The sequence below is a fragment of the Rhinatrema bivittatum genome, chromosome 7, assembly GCF_901001135.1.
Source record: "Rhinatrema bivittatum chromosome 7, aRhiBiv1.1, whole genome shotgun sequence".
NCBI lineage: Eukaryota > Metazoa > Chordata > Amphibia > Gymnophiona > Rhinatrematidae > Rhinatrema > Rhinatrema bivittatum.
Genome location: NC_042621.1, coordinates 48,169,087 through 48,183,683, shown reverse-complemented (window position 1 = coordinate 48,183,683; position 14,597 = coordinate 48,169,087). Strand labels below are relative to the sequence as shown.

Below are 14,597 nucleotides of genomic sequence, written 5' to 3'. Positions count from 1 at the left end.
AAGACTGCCATACTGGGTCAGACCAAAGATTCACCAAGCCCAGTATCCTGTTTCCAACAGTGGCCAAGCCAGGTCACAAGTATCTGGCAAGGTTCAAGGGGGTTGATTCCAAGCTGCTTACCCCAAGAATAAGCAGTCGATTTCTGCAATGCCATCTTAATTATGGTTAATGAACTTTTTCTGCAGGAACTTGTCCAAACTTTCCAGTTGTTCCTTTTAGGTTTGGGTTTTTTTTTTTTTTTCTGTTCTTTCCCTATCCCCAGAGGGCACACAATCTAAGTTTGTACCTGAGGCAATGGGGGATGAAGTGACTTGCCCAAAGTCACAAGGAGTAGCAGTGGGATTTGGTTGTGGATGAGCGGGTTATTGGTTGCTAGATCTGGAGGACATTAGTTGGGCCTTCCTTTGGGAGGAGAAACATTCTTATTCCCAGTACATACAGGATCAGCCCAGAGAAGTGGGTTGTGTATCCCTACCAGCAGGTGGAGTCAGAGAGCAAAAACTTTGGGCACTGCCATATATACGAGAGTGCCACCTGCAGTCCCTCAGTATTTCTCTGACTCCAGTTACTTGGTTAGTATTTTTCTTTTTACTTTATCTCAGCTGCGCTTCCTGAGGTGTTAGGCACATTCGTGGACCATCCCTCACTGGAAGCCGGGCGTCCGAGGGGTTGGACACCCCTGTCTGTGTTTCATCCGCAGGTTCTTGGAAGTGAAAGGCCAGGGGCTCCTGGTTACTTCACTCCAAAGCTACTATAGCTGCTCCCTTGCCTACTGCCTTTTTTGTGCTTGTAAAGTTTAAAAAAAAAAAAAAAAAAAGGTAAGAAGAGGAGCTGAGCCGGCGGACATTTTTCCCCTGAGGTAAGGTGTCGGGTTGCCGGGGCTGTCGATACCAGCCATTTCGGGAGCAGCGTGTTCCCTCTTAGCCCGGGGTTCCAGGGTGTTTCCAGAGGAGAAGGGTGAGTTGGGCTTTCAGCCCGTGTCCCGTGTATTTTTTGCAGCTTTCGCCGCTTTTTAGCACGGCTTTGATTAGGGGCTGTTTGTTTTATTTTTGGCTCCCACTCTTATGGAGCGCGCGTTTTTTTGCCGGCAGTGGCTTTTCTCCCCTCACACAGACTGCGTGGCTATGTGGCCGAGTTAATGGACCCTCGCACCAAATCGCTCGCCTGCCGGGCTTGTGGGGCACGCGGCCAGGTGCTGAACTCTGCTTCTCTTTGCTCGGCTTGTTCCTCTGGTATGGAGGGCTCGTCGGAGCCAACTGAGCCCCCTCCCCCCCACGGGGGGGGGGGAACTGCCGTGCGCCGCAGGTCAATTGTAGAAGATTCCCCACCCGTTTTGACCCCGTGGAGGAAGATTTTGCGGGCAGTGACACCCCACATGATTCTCCTGAAGGGGACCCGGAGGATTTCCCCCGGAATTTATTCTACTTACGCACCAAGGGGTAGATTTTTAAAAACTGCGCGATCGCGTACTTTTGTTTGCGCAGCCTCCTGGAGGGAGAAGTAAATCCACGCGCGCCAGCAGGCTGCTGGCGCGCCGAGACCCGACCCAGGGGCGGTTCCTGAGGGCGCGGCCACGCCCCCGGAATGCCCCCTTCCAAAAACCCCGGGACCTACACGCGTCCCGGGGTTCTGCGCGCCCCGGCCGCCTATGGAAAATAGGTGCACCGGCGCGCAAGGCCCTGCTCGCGTAAATCCGGGCGGATTTACGCGAGCAGGGCTTTTAAAATCCGCCCGCAAGCCTTCCTGGCTAGGAGGTAGACGGTGCTAGAGAGGCTTGGACCTATAAGGGACCCTGACGGTGGCTCGGAGCAGCAGCAGCAGCATCCAGGGGATCTCTCTCTTCAGCCTTGGGGATTCCCTCCGAGTGCCACAGGACCTGGGATCGGGTCCAGACGCTGCGGCAGTCTCGGGGACACCTCCGGTGGTAGACCCGGACCTAACTCCAGATCAGGGGGATGTGAATCTTGATGGTGACGACCTCCCTCCAGCGGACGGGGATGATCCCAGCGTGGTCAGACTTTTCAAGCGGGAAGAGCTGCGTCCCCTCATTCCACAAGTTTTGGATGTCCTGGGGCTTAAAGTTTCTCAGGAGGAATCGGACAATGAGGGAGTAAATCCAGTCCTTGAGGGCATCCGAGGTCCAACAACTTCTTTTCCGCTACCTAAAAAGGTCCGCAAGCTGGTCCCCCCGGGAATGGGATACTCCAGATGCGGGTTTAAAGGTGGGCAGGGCTATGGCAAAGCTTTACCCCATGTCCTCGGATGTTTTGGACCTTTTAAAGTTTCCAAAAGTTGATGTGGCAGTTTCTGCGGTTATTGAAAAGGCCTCTATCCCAGTAGCTGGGGCTGCGGCACTGAAAGACACGCAAGACCGCAAGCTTGAGATCCAGCTGAAGCGAGTTTTTGAGGAAGCTGCTTTAAGTCTTCGGGCGGCAGTTTGCGCTAGCCTCATACAGAAGGCGTGTCTGTGTTGGGTTCAGGATTCTACCTCCTCCTCCGTTTCTGGTAGTGATGGAGTGCTTCAGGTCATTTAGAAGCGGGCATTGCCTGTGTGGCGAGTGCGCTGTATGACCTCGTGCGGATGACAGCTTAGGAGTATGGTATCAGTGGTGGCGGCGCATCGCCTTCTTGGCTGCATAATTGGGCAGTGGATTTGTCCTCAAAGTTTGTTTTGTAACCTTCCCTTTAAAGGCAAGCTCTTGTTCAGAGATGACCTTGATAAGCTACTGAAGCTGCTCGGAGAGTCCAAGGGCAATAGGTTGCCAGAAGATAGGAGATCTTCCAAGAAGGTTTTTCCACCTCTGCCTCGTTTTCAGGGCTCTCGCCGGTATAGAGCCCCCAGGTATTCCGCGCCTTCTACTTCCAGACTCTGGGATGCCAGCAGTCCTTTCGCGGTGGCTGCCACTCCAGCAGGGACTCTGGGAACCTCAGTGCCAGGAACAGTAAATCCTCCCAATGAAGCCACGAGCACCCATTCTGTCTTTGAAGCTGTCGGAGGCAGATTATCCAGCTTTTACACGGAATGGGCAACAATCACTTTGGATTGTTGGGTCCTGGCAGTGATCAGAGACGGCTATGTGCTGGAGTTCTCGCGTCCAGTCCGGGAGGTATTTGTGGAGTCCTGCATGGCCTCAAGCAGCAAGTGCGAGGCGGTCCGGGTGACACTGCAACGACTCCTCGACTTCAACGCTATTGTTCTAGCTCTGGAGGTGCAGCAGGGACGGGGCCGGTACTCGGGGTACTTTGTGGTCCCCAAGAAGGAAGGCACGTTTTGCCCGATTCTCAATCTGCAGCAGGTGAATTGTTGCCTTCGGGTTCCTCGCTTTCGAATGGAAACACTGTGGACAGTAGTGGCTGCGGTGCGGAAAGGGGAGTTCCTGGCTTCCCTGGACCTCACGGAGGCGTATTTGCCTATATCTAACAGACTGAGTCATCAGAGACTTCTGCGCTTCAAAGTGGTTGTTCTGCGTGAAGTTTCGGGAGGACTGCAAGAGATCGGTGATGGTCATATTCACCCTAAGGTTACTCGGGTGGGTAATCAATGTGCAGAAGAGTCAATTGGAGCCCACTCAACAACTGATTTACCTGGGAGCACGATTCGATACCTTGTGAGGCAAAGTATTGCTGATGGCGGACCACATGACGAAGTTACAAACTCGGATCCATTCCCTCCTTCGGAGGAGCACTCCCACGGTGTGGCACCATATTCAAGTCCTGGGCTCCATGGCGTCCACTTTGGACTTGGTCCCTTGGGTGTTCGCTCACTTACGACCGTTACAACGTGCGCTTTTGTCTCAGTGGAGTCCGGTGTTGGATCAATTCCGCCTCCCAATGCCTCTGCTCCCGGAGTCCAGAGTCAGTCTGTGGTGGTAGCTCTCGCGTGATAATCTGGAACGGGGAGTGGATTTGGACCCTCCGAATTGGCTGATAATCTCCACCGATGCCTGTCTCTCTAGTTGGGGAGCAGTGTGTGCAGACAAATCTGCCTAAGGGCTCTGGACGGCGACGAAAGGCTCCTGGTCCATAAATCGCCTTGAGACAAGAGCAGTACGTCTGGCTCTGCAGCCCTTTCTTCCCTAGATACAGGGCAGGATGAGGCGTGTATTCTCCGACAATGCGACAACTGTAGCATACATCAGCCGACAGGGCGGGACCGAAGCCCCGCAGTGGCGCTAGAGGCCTGTCTACTGTTGGCCTGGGCAGAACGACATCTAGGAGGCATTGTGGCGTCGCATGTTGCGGGAGTGGAGAACATGCAATGCAGGTAGATTATCTCAGCAGACAGCAACTGGATCCAGGAGAGTGGAAGTTGTCTCTCGAAATGTGGAATCTCATTTGTACCAGTTGGGGAGCTCCTCAACTGGATCTGATGGCTGCGTGGGCGAATGCGAAAACAGGGTGTTTCTTTAGCCGTCATCGAGAGCAGGGCTCTGTGGACATTGACGCGCTCGTGTGTCCCTGGCCCACGGGAATTCTCCGGTATGCCTTTTATTTTATTTATTTATTTAACATTTTTATATACCGACGTTCTGGTAACAATGTTACCAATCACTTCGGTTTACATAGAACTTAGAAATGACTTAACACGAATGTCTTACAGAGAACAGGGAAACTATGGAACTTGGACAACATTGAATTGAATAAATAGTAACTTATACAATATACAATATATACTATTTTAACGAGCAGAATTCCTATAAATTAGGTTAATCATGTAATAAGTGGTTGAAGATTGGCAGGAGGGAAATTCAGATTAATTCAAGGATTATTAGGCAATGTGGGATAAAGAGATCATTAACCAGGAAGGAAAAGTGATATAAAAGTTCAGTTCAGGTGTAGGCTTGTGTGAAAAGCCAGGTTTTGAGTCTTTTTTTGAATGTGATGGGGCATTGTTCGAGCCTAAGGTCTGCGGGGAGAGAGTTCCATTGGTTAGGACCTGCTGTGGAGAAGGCTCTTTTGTTGGAAGATATTTTGAATGGAGGTATTTTTAGCGAACCTTTATGTGCAGATCTCAGTGGACGGGAGGATGAGTGTAGTTGCAAAGGTATCCTGAGGTCCAGGTGTGATGTTTTGTAGATGGATTTATGGATGGTAGAGAGTGTTTTGTAGAGGATTCTATATTTTATAGGGAGCCAATGGAGATTCTTTAGAATTGGCGTAATGTGGTCCCTTTTTTTGGCTTTAGTTAGAATCCTAGCGGTGGCATTTTTGAGCATTTGTAGAGGTTTTAGGGCAATAGCTGGGAGCCCAAGTAAAAGATGCCTTTCCATCCTGGCTCCTCATAGGTCGACTTCTCAGTCACAGAGCTCCACCCGGGATGTGTGGTTCTGGTGGTGCTGGAGTGGCCACGCCGTCCGTGGTTCATGGCTGGCTCTAGAAGGGCCGCTACAGCTGGCTCTAGAAGGGCGCCTGGCTCTAGAAGGGCCGCTACAGCTGGCCCATCTGCTCCATCAAGGGCCCATATTTTCGGATCGGGAGGATCACTTCTTTCTCGCGGCTTGGCTTTTGAGAGGCGACGTTTTACGCTTGAGGGGTTATTCCGAACAGGTCATTTCCACCCTTCTTCAGGCGAGATGTCAGGCCACCTTTATGGCTTATGTGATAGTCTGGAAGCTTTTTGAGACATGGTTTCATCAGCGTTCTTGCGATCCTTTGACAGCCGAGGTCCCCTCGGGTGCTTGATTTTCTGCAACAGGGTCTTGCTAAGGGACTAGCGTTCAATTCCCTTCATGTACAGGTTGCGGCTCTGGGTGCCTTCAGGGGAACGTTCAATGGCTGTTCGCTGGCAGTGCATCCGGATATTGCTCGGTTTCTTAAGGGGTCAAATTCTTACGTCCGCCGGTCCGTGCGGTGTGTCCCGATTGGTGTTTGAATCTCATACAGCGAGTGCTGTGTGCCGTCCCGTTCGAGCCTATTCACAAGATGTCCCTGAAAGATCTGACGTTGAGAACGGAGTTTTTGGTGGCCATTTGTTTGGCGCATTGGATCTCTGAATTACAGGCGTTGTCGTGTCGAGATCCTTTTCTGCGGATTTCCGACGATCGGGTGTCCTTGCGCATGGTGCCATCTTTCGTCCCTAAGTTGGTTTCGGCATTCCACGTGAATCAGGCTGTGGAACATCCGGTGTTTCCTCCATTGGTCCCGAGAGTCTTCTCAGGGCAGAGACCTTCATCTGTTGGACCTGCGGCGCGCCTTATTGCGTTATCTGGAAGTTACCAGTGACTTCCAACGTTCCGATTATTTGTTTGTTCTTTTTGGGGGTCCAAAGAAGGGGGACAAAGCCTCCAAGGCGACCATATCTCGGTGGATTAAAGAAGCCATTTCTTCGGCATACATTGAACGAGGGTGTCCTGTGCCTTTGGGTCTCAGAGCTCATTCCACTAGGGCCGAGGCTACTTCCTGGGCAGTGTGTCAACTACTGTTGCCTCAGGAAATCTGTAGAGTGGCTGTGTGGACTTCGCTGCACACTTTCACTAAACATTACCGATTTGGATGTTAAAGCGAATGATGAATCGTCCTTCGGTGAGAGTGTTCTGCGTGCGGGTCTTTCGGGTTCCCGCCCAGAGTAGGTTGGCTTGGGTACATCCCACTTCTCTGGACTAATCCTGTACGTACTGGGAAAAGAAAATTTGGTTCTTACCTGCTAATTTTCGTTCCAGTAGTACTAAAGATCAGTCCAGAGGCCCACCCCTTTCTTCAGATACCGAAAGACTGTCTTGCTCAGAACTTGGTTATAATTTTTCTTGAAGCTCCTTTCTGCAGATATGATTGAGGGAGTGCTGTTTAGCAGTTGATTCAGTTTGATTGTTCCAGGGGTGTAGGGGTTGGCCGTGTTTTTGGTTGGTCTCTACCCTTCGTCTGTTAGCTTGGGCTTGGGTACAGGACAATACTGAGGGACTGCAGGTGGCACTCTTGTATATATGGCAGTGCACAAAGTTTTTGCTCTCTGACTCCACTGCTGGTAGAGATACACAACCCACTTCTCTGGACTGATCCTTAGTACTACTGGAATGAAAATTTGCAGGTAAGAACCAATTTTCTTTTAGCTATTGTAGTCTTAGTTCAGGCTGTCTGAGCAATTGATTTTTGTGTTGTGTAAGCTGGCCGTTGCATTAGAGGTAGGGCTTTTCTTAATTCAGTTTCTAGTTCTTTTGTTACTTTTGGCTGTCCCCAGCTTTGTCACATAAGAGCTTTTTGTCCTTGACTTGAGTGCTTATGCTTTATTTCACTGTAATTAAACTAGAAAACTGTAATATATGATGTATTCAATTAGCTATACGTCATCCAACATATTCGAAAGCTGAAAAATATTATTAGGAAGAATGTGGTACCTCATATATCAACGGAGCTTCTTTATGCTTTCAAAGAATGCTCACAATCAGGTGTTTATAGCTTTTCAGGTGCAATTTACCAGTCTATTGTTTAACTGAGAGACTGGGAAAAACTTTTAATCATTGGTAACCACATTCAACTTCATTTGCATTTTTTCTTTTTTTGATTATTTTTAAGAGACAAGACATTTATCGTTGCATAGCGTGGTTATGACAGCTTTTAACAACACCGGCCCGACACGGTACGTGTTTCGTGGGCTTCTTCAGGGGTGGAACATTTTGCGGTGTCTACAACATAAACAAAAAGCGTTATACTTAACTTGTAAGCTGGTTGAATATCAACAAAATATTGCTGTGTGCTAAGTCATACGTTCATGAAGTCTGTCCCGTTGTATACGCTATTGCACTGTCTCAGCTTTACTGACGGCAGGATCCGCCATTGTTTGAACCAGACTTTTTAAAACAATCATTAGATTCTCAGCAGACCAATGGAAAAACAGGAGGTGGCTACGTGTGCCAATGAGAAATTAGAGTAATGATGACCATCTGGGGCTTCTGATGCAAGAGTAAAAATCCACCATTGCTTGCGATAGTTGAGATGACAGCTAATGTCTCTGCCACGGTCACTTTTAGCAATTTGTTCCAATACAGTCCATTTCAGTTGATCGAATGTGTGGAGGGCCTGGATGCAGTGTTTAACAATTGGGGCTTCTATATTGCCTGTATTTAAGCGACTTCTGTGTTCACACAAACAGATCCTGATCTGTCTACTTGTTCGACCCACGTATAAAGACGGGCAGGGGCATTGGATCAAGTATACTACTTGTGTGGATTCGCACGTAGTATTAGCATTCTTTTTATAGATTTTCTTCGTGATCGGATGCTGCCATTCATTGCCTTCTATTGTAGCAATCTTACTTGATAGCGCAAAGCATTTAAAAGACACTGGCACATCTTACAGCTTCATCCCTCTTTTTTGGAATTTCCCTTGATTTCATATCAAAGAAACAAAAATATTAGGGATCATGTGGTACGTGCATCTCTCTTGGCCCAAACCGTTGTCCTTTAATAGAGTACATCGACAATGTGGCAAATGCGACATGTGCATTGCTACAATAGAAGGCAATGAATGGCAGCATCCGATTACGAAGAAAATCTATAAAAAGAATGCTAATACTACGTGCAAATCCACACAAGTAGTATACTTGATCCAATGCCCCTGCCCGTCTTTATACGTGGGTCGAACAAGTAGACAGATCAGGATCCGTTTGCGTGAACACAGAAGTCGCTTAAATACAGGCAATATAGAAGCCCCAATTGTTAAACACTGCCTCCAGGCCCTCCACACATTCGATCAACTGAAATGGACTGTATTGGAACAAATTGCTAAAAGTGACCGTGGCGGAGACATTAGCTGTCATCTCAACTATCGCGAGCAATGGTGGATTTTTACTCTTGCATCAGAAGCCCCAGATGGCCTAAATGACAGTGTTGAATGGTCATCATTACTCTAATTTCTCATTGGCACACGTAATCACCTCCTGTTTTTCCATTGGTCTGCTGAGAATCTAATGATCGCTTTAAAAAGTCTGGTTCAAACAATGGCGGATCCTGCCGTCAGTAAAGCTGAGACAGTGCAATAGTGTATACAACGGGACAGACTTCATGAATGTATGACTTAGCGCACAGTGATATTTTGTTGATATTCAACCAGCTTACAAGTTAAGTATAATGCTTTTTGTTTGTTGTAGACACCGCAAAATGTTCCACCCCTGAAGAAGCCCGCGAAACACGTACCGGGTCGGGCCGGTGTTGTTAAAAGCTGACATAACCACGCTATGCAACGATAAGTGTCTCATCTCTTTAAAATAATCAAAAAAAGAAAAAAAAGCAAATTAAGTTGAATGTGGTTACCAATGATTAAAAGAAGGTTTTCCTAGTCTCTCAGTTAAATAATAGACTGGTAAATAGCACCTGAAAAGCTATAAACACCTGATTGTGAGCATTCTTTGAAAGCATAAAGAAGCTCAGTTGATATGAGGTACCACATTCTTCCTAATAATATTTTTCAGCTTTCGAGTATGATGTTGGGTGAGTTATTTCACTGTAAGACAAGAACCACTTGTGTTAAGTTTAATGTATCTTAATTTTAGCTAAGTATTGTGTGCAACATTTCTTTATGTAGGGTAACAAGGAACCTATTAATGGCACTTTTTAATATTAATTATAGTCTGGGTGAGAAATTTGAACTGCGTATTTTCTCGCAGCAAATCATCTGCTTATGTGGCATTGAAGTGAGATAAAGCTATTCCTTGATACAGCTGCTGTGATGAGGACAAATATCAGCTAATAAACAGGGTGTCCTTTCAGGAAGATGTGGCTGTGGAAGATATTGATAGCATTCTGGAGAAGATTGAAAGCAGGAACGGGCTGTCATTCCAGTCCCAGAACTGTACAAGCACAGACAGCCGGCCGCTTCTCTACATTGAACACAGGTGAGTCTCTATGCACATGGCTGCTGGGATACAGGGGCACAACTTTAAATGTGTACACAGGTGTGGTGGTAACATGAGGGTACAGGAACTGGAACTAGTTTAAATCCACTTGATTTATTCAACTCCATTATTCTGACTAGAATTCTCAGTGTACCATGAATTACCAAAAGTGCAAAGTGAGTCACTAGGTTTGGTTTTAAATTACTTCATTTAGATGAGTCGTCTTTACGCTGTAGGAGATCCTTGTAATGTTGATCTGTCAGTGACTTCAGCACCAGGGCTGTATTGGTGTAATGCCCTGTGCTTCACCGGGAATGGTATCTGTTGCACTAACTAGCACAGATTGGCCCCGTAGAGGGCAACGCTCAGGATCCTGGTTGAGGCCTGGCAGGGAGTGTCTGAAACTGCCTTTCAGCTGCTGAAACAGTTCTTAGCTCACCTGTAAACTGGATTTTTGTCCCAATGATAGTCGAGAGCAAGAGAGCGGCAGTTTCATTCCTTTATCCCCCAGATCTGCCAGTGTTTGTACTGCTCTTGGCATGCAGGAAGAAGAGCAATATCTTGAAAAAAAAAGTTTCAAAGTCATTAATTCACAGTGAAAAGGCTTATGAGATATGTGTGGGTGTCTGTATTCTGTCCTCACCAGATTCTGAGGACTCTGACATGGGGGAGGGGGGGTTTCAGGTCCATGCATATGCATAGACTGTGGATGTGTGTATCCCAGAAAGTAGGATCCTTTTGGTTCTGGGTGGAACTTCTTGTGTGTGTAGTGAGCACTTGGGCCGCTGTTAAGTTTAAAAAGCCTGTCTTGTGCGAGCACAAGATAGGCCTTAACAGGTGGCAGCTGATATGCCACAAGACTAGATCTTCTGCCTGTTCAACCTCTTTCCCCTTGGATTGAGTCTGCAGTTTCTGGTGGCCAGCAGGGCTTTCCAGGCAGGTTATGAGGAAGGTAGAAGCAAGGTCAGTTGCCGGGCTGAGGTTGGGGCAGGTTTCGAGCAAAGTCAAGGTCCAGGTTGAGGTCAAGGAAGGCAGAGAGTAAAGCAAAATCAAGGTCCAGGCTGAGGTGAGAACACAATAGGGCAAACAGAAGTGGCAAGGCTGGAACAAGGCAGGGCAAGAAACACAAATCGCCCTCAGAATATCTCCTACCTTGGTGCACATAACTTTCTTTTCAGCGATGTCAGCTCTATCATGTAAAAAAGAGAAGGATAAACAAAAATTGGCAGATTCCAAGATAGCAGACGCCAGTGATATTGATGATGTAGGTTAGGCCGCTGAGGTGTTGGAACAGCCTAGAAAACAAGATATACCATACTGGGTCAGACCAAGGGTCCATCAAGCCCAGTAACCTGCTTCCAACAGTGGCCAATCCAAGTCACAAGTACCTAGCAAGTACCCAAATGTAAGATAAATCACAAGCTACTATTGCTTATTCCCTGTACGTACCCGGATCAGTCCAAACCATGAGTTATGCCTCCTTTCCAGCAGGTGGAGACAGAGAAAAACTTGAAAGGCACCCTCACTTAACCTAGTGTGCCTCCTGCATCCTTTCAGTATTTCTCTGTCTCCAGCAGATGGAGGTTGTGCAAACCCTGCAGTCTTGCCCTGTTTCTGGGGTGTAGGTTATCCCTTAAATGTATCTAAAAGAAACTAGCTATAAGTTCTGAATCAAGCAAGTTTAAAAAAAAAAACAAACCAGTTCTTCTGCAGAGGGAAGTGTTCCCTATTCTCCCAGGGGGTTGTTGGATCCTGTGGGGTCATCCTCTCTGGTGGCAGGTTAAAGGAGCTGGGGTTGGTAACCCCGCGGGGCTCCAGACAGGTAAAAAGCGTGGGAAATGATTACTGGTGGGCCAGTCCCTCTCTTACCCCGTGCTGATTTAGACTTAAAAAAAAAAAATCAAAATTTTTGAAAAATGTTCTTTTTTTGGTCAGCTGCAATCCAGGACCCCTCCCCATTGGAATTGACGTGTTTGAAGAATTTTGCCACGTTTTTCGCGTTTTTTGGGCCATTCTCTCCCCCCCCCCCCACCCCACAATGCCACGGCCATCTTTGTGTGGCATGTGGTGAATCCACCGCGTGGCTTTCTAGGGCTGGTATTTGCTCCCGCTGCTTACCTGGTGGGGAAGGCAGTTCCTTTTCAGGGTCTGCAGCATTGCCCAAGCCTCGAGGGGCTCTCAAACCAAACACCCTGCTCAGTGGTATTTCAGTGCTGATCCTTTTTCCCTCCGTGCAGAAACGGCATCCATCTTATTTATTTATTTAGCATTTTTATATACAGATTTTCCAGTAACAGAATTACTAATCAAGTCGGTTTACATTTTAGCAATAACCTTGACAAAAAGTTGTTGTCTTACAGTAAACAGGATGATAGAACTTGGATACAAATAACTGGGGATAACAATATAAAGTAAATAGTTATGGGGCCTAATGTAGGCTAAATTTAGGAAAGATGTTAGGTTAAAAACTTGGGTTTTAAGATTGGACTGCATAGAGATAAATAGCAAGAGCGTTCTCTTGGAGGGGTTACCAATGGAAAGGAATCATTGGTTGGAGTACTAATAGAATGTTAAAGTTAGGAGAAAGCACCTTTGCAGAAGCTCAGGCAAGGGCTATGGGGGAGGGGCTGCTTCCTCCAGCACTGTCACCAATCCCTGCCAGTCCTGATGAATCTTTAGATCAGGACCAGGATTTTTTACAAGGGGGTCAGTATGTTGATCCTGATTCTTTTTCTTTAGATTTTGTCCTCCTTATGCACAAAGCATTTTTGGCTTCCAGGTCTCCGCAAGGTGCTGCTTTGCCTGTTAGACCTGTGCAGGGACTGGCCCCCAACGTAGCCAACCGCACTGATGGGCCCGCGTCTTTATGGGTAGCAAAGTTAAAAGGTGCTGTGGCTACAGATGGCTCTGCTGCTCCGGTGGTTCCGGGAAGTGCGGCTGCTGGTGGGGGGGGGGAGATTGGATGAGGATCAGGGAAAACAGACTCCCTTGGATGGAGATGACCCTAAGGAGGTCCATCTGTTTCAGAGAGAGGAATTAGTCTGTCATTCCTGCAGTTCTTACTGAGCTGGGGGTGGAGCTCCCCCCGCTTGCTCCGCCGCAGGACTCTGTGGATCCAGTCCTGTCGGGATTACGAACACCGACCCGGGTTTTTCCAGTCCATACCATGCTGCAGCATGGTATGGACTGGAGTGGGACGCTCTGGATGCTGGTCTGCGGGTTGGACGAGCCATGGATAAGCTTTATCCCTTTAGTGGATGACTTTCTGGAGCTACTGCAGTCTCCTAAGGTAGACGTTTCGGCGGTTGTCAAGAGAACCACAATCCCGGTAGCAGGCTCGGCAGCTCTCAAGGACCTGCAGGACCGCAGGCTGGAAGTGCTGCTCAAACGCATTTTTGAGGAGTCTGCCCTGGGTATCCGGGCAGCGCTGTGTAGCAGTTATATGCTGCGTGGGAGCCTGCGCTGGCTGCAGCATTTCCTGAAGTCTAGAGATTTTCTCCCTCCTGGTGAGTCAGAACAGGCGCAGCATTTGGAAGCTGCATTGGCATATGGGGCGGATGCGCTGTATGACCTGCTCCGCACTTTCTCTCGTACTTTGTCATCGGTGTCAGCAAGGAGGCTTTTGTGGCTCCGAAACTGGTCAGCGGATGTTTCATCCAAGGCGCAGCTTGGAGCTATGCCGTTTTAAAGGTGGCTTTTAATTTGGGGATGATTTGGAGCAGTTGATAAAGTCCCTGGGGAAGAACAAGGTTCACAAATTGCCAGAGGACAGACCGAAACCTTCCAGAGAGTTTCTATCATCCCGTCTCGCTTTCGGGGACAGCGGAGGTTTCTGCAAAACAGGCAGCAAGCAGCCGGTCAGCGGCAACCATTGGCCAGGATCCAAACCTGGTCTTCATCCTTTCGGGGGCGTAAAGCCTTCCGAGAGGGTGGTGCTTCCTACTCTCCCGCCTCCAAGACTACACAATGAGATGGGGCCTGTCCCAGTTTTACGAGGCCTGGGCCAGAATTGCTTCCGATCAGTGGGTGCTAAGCATAATAGAACGAGGCTATGCTTTGGAATTTGCTCAGCCTCTAAGAGACTTCTACCTAATATCTCCCTGTGGCCCACAGGTCAAACAGCAGATTGTTTGTCAGACTCTCTTAACGTCTACTGGCTCTGGGAGCGGTAAAGCCGGTCTCCCCAGAACACTGGAGGAAAGGAAGGTACTCCATTTACTTTGTAGTTCCAAAGAAAGAATTTTCCTTCTGGCGAATCTTGGACCTCAAGAAGGTAAACAAGTCTCTCAAGGTGCCACACTTACGCATGGAGTCTCTGCGATCCGTCATCGCGGCGGTACACAAGGGGGAATTCCTGGCCTCTCTGGATCTGATGGAGGCATCTATCTATTTATTTATTTATTTGTGTTTTTTTTATATACTGATCATCGTTTGGAACATCTGATCGGTTTACAGTTCAACAGCAAATTCAGCAACAAGCTTTACATATAACTTAGTGTATAACAAGATTAGCAGTCAGGGTAAAGATGGGAGAACAACGATACTAAGGTACAGAATTATGCTACTCTGTGTAAACAATAATTTGGGAAAGTCATTGAAATAAAGGAAAAATATATATTCCAAAATATATACAAATATTTACAATTGGTATGTGGAAGAAACGAGACATTGCATTCTTTGACATGTATATTTACTCAGGGGTGTAGACAGTAGGTTATATATGAATGAAGTGGAGGGGGGGAGGGAAGAGGATGGGTTAGGTGAAGGCTT

General features: G+C 47.7%; 1 protein-coding gene across 3 annotated transcripts in view; it reads left to right on the top strand.

The window, feature by feature from the left end:
• The window catches only part of TCF25 (transcription factor 25), a 372,469-nt gene that overhangs the window by 35,484 nt on the left and 322,388 nt on the right, over positions 1 to 14,597 (top strand). For all 3 annotated transcript variants that reach the window (XM_029608348.1, XM_029608345.1, XM_029608346.1), the window contains exon 4: positions 9,703 to 9,827. In XM_029608348.1, the coding sequence (XP_029464208.1) occupies positions 9,703 to 9,827 (125 nt within the window). The remainder of the gene's footprint in view (positions 1 to 9,702; positions 9,828 to 14,597) is intronic.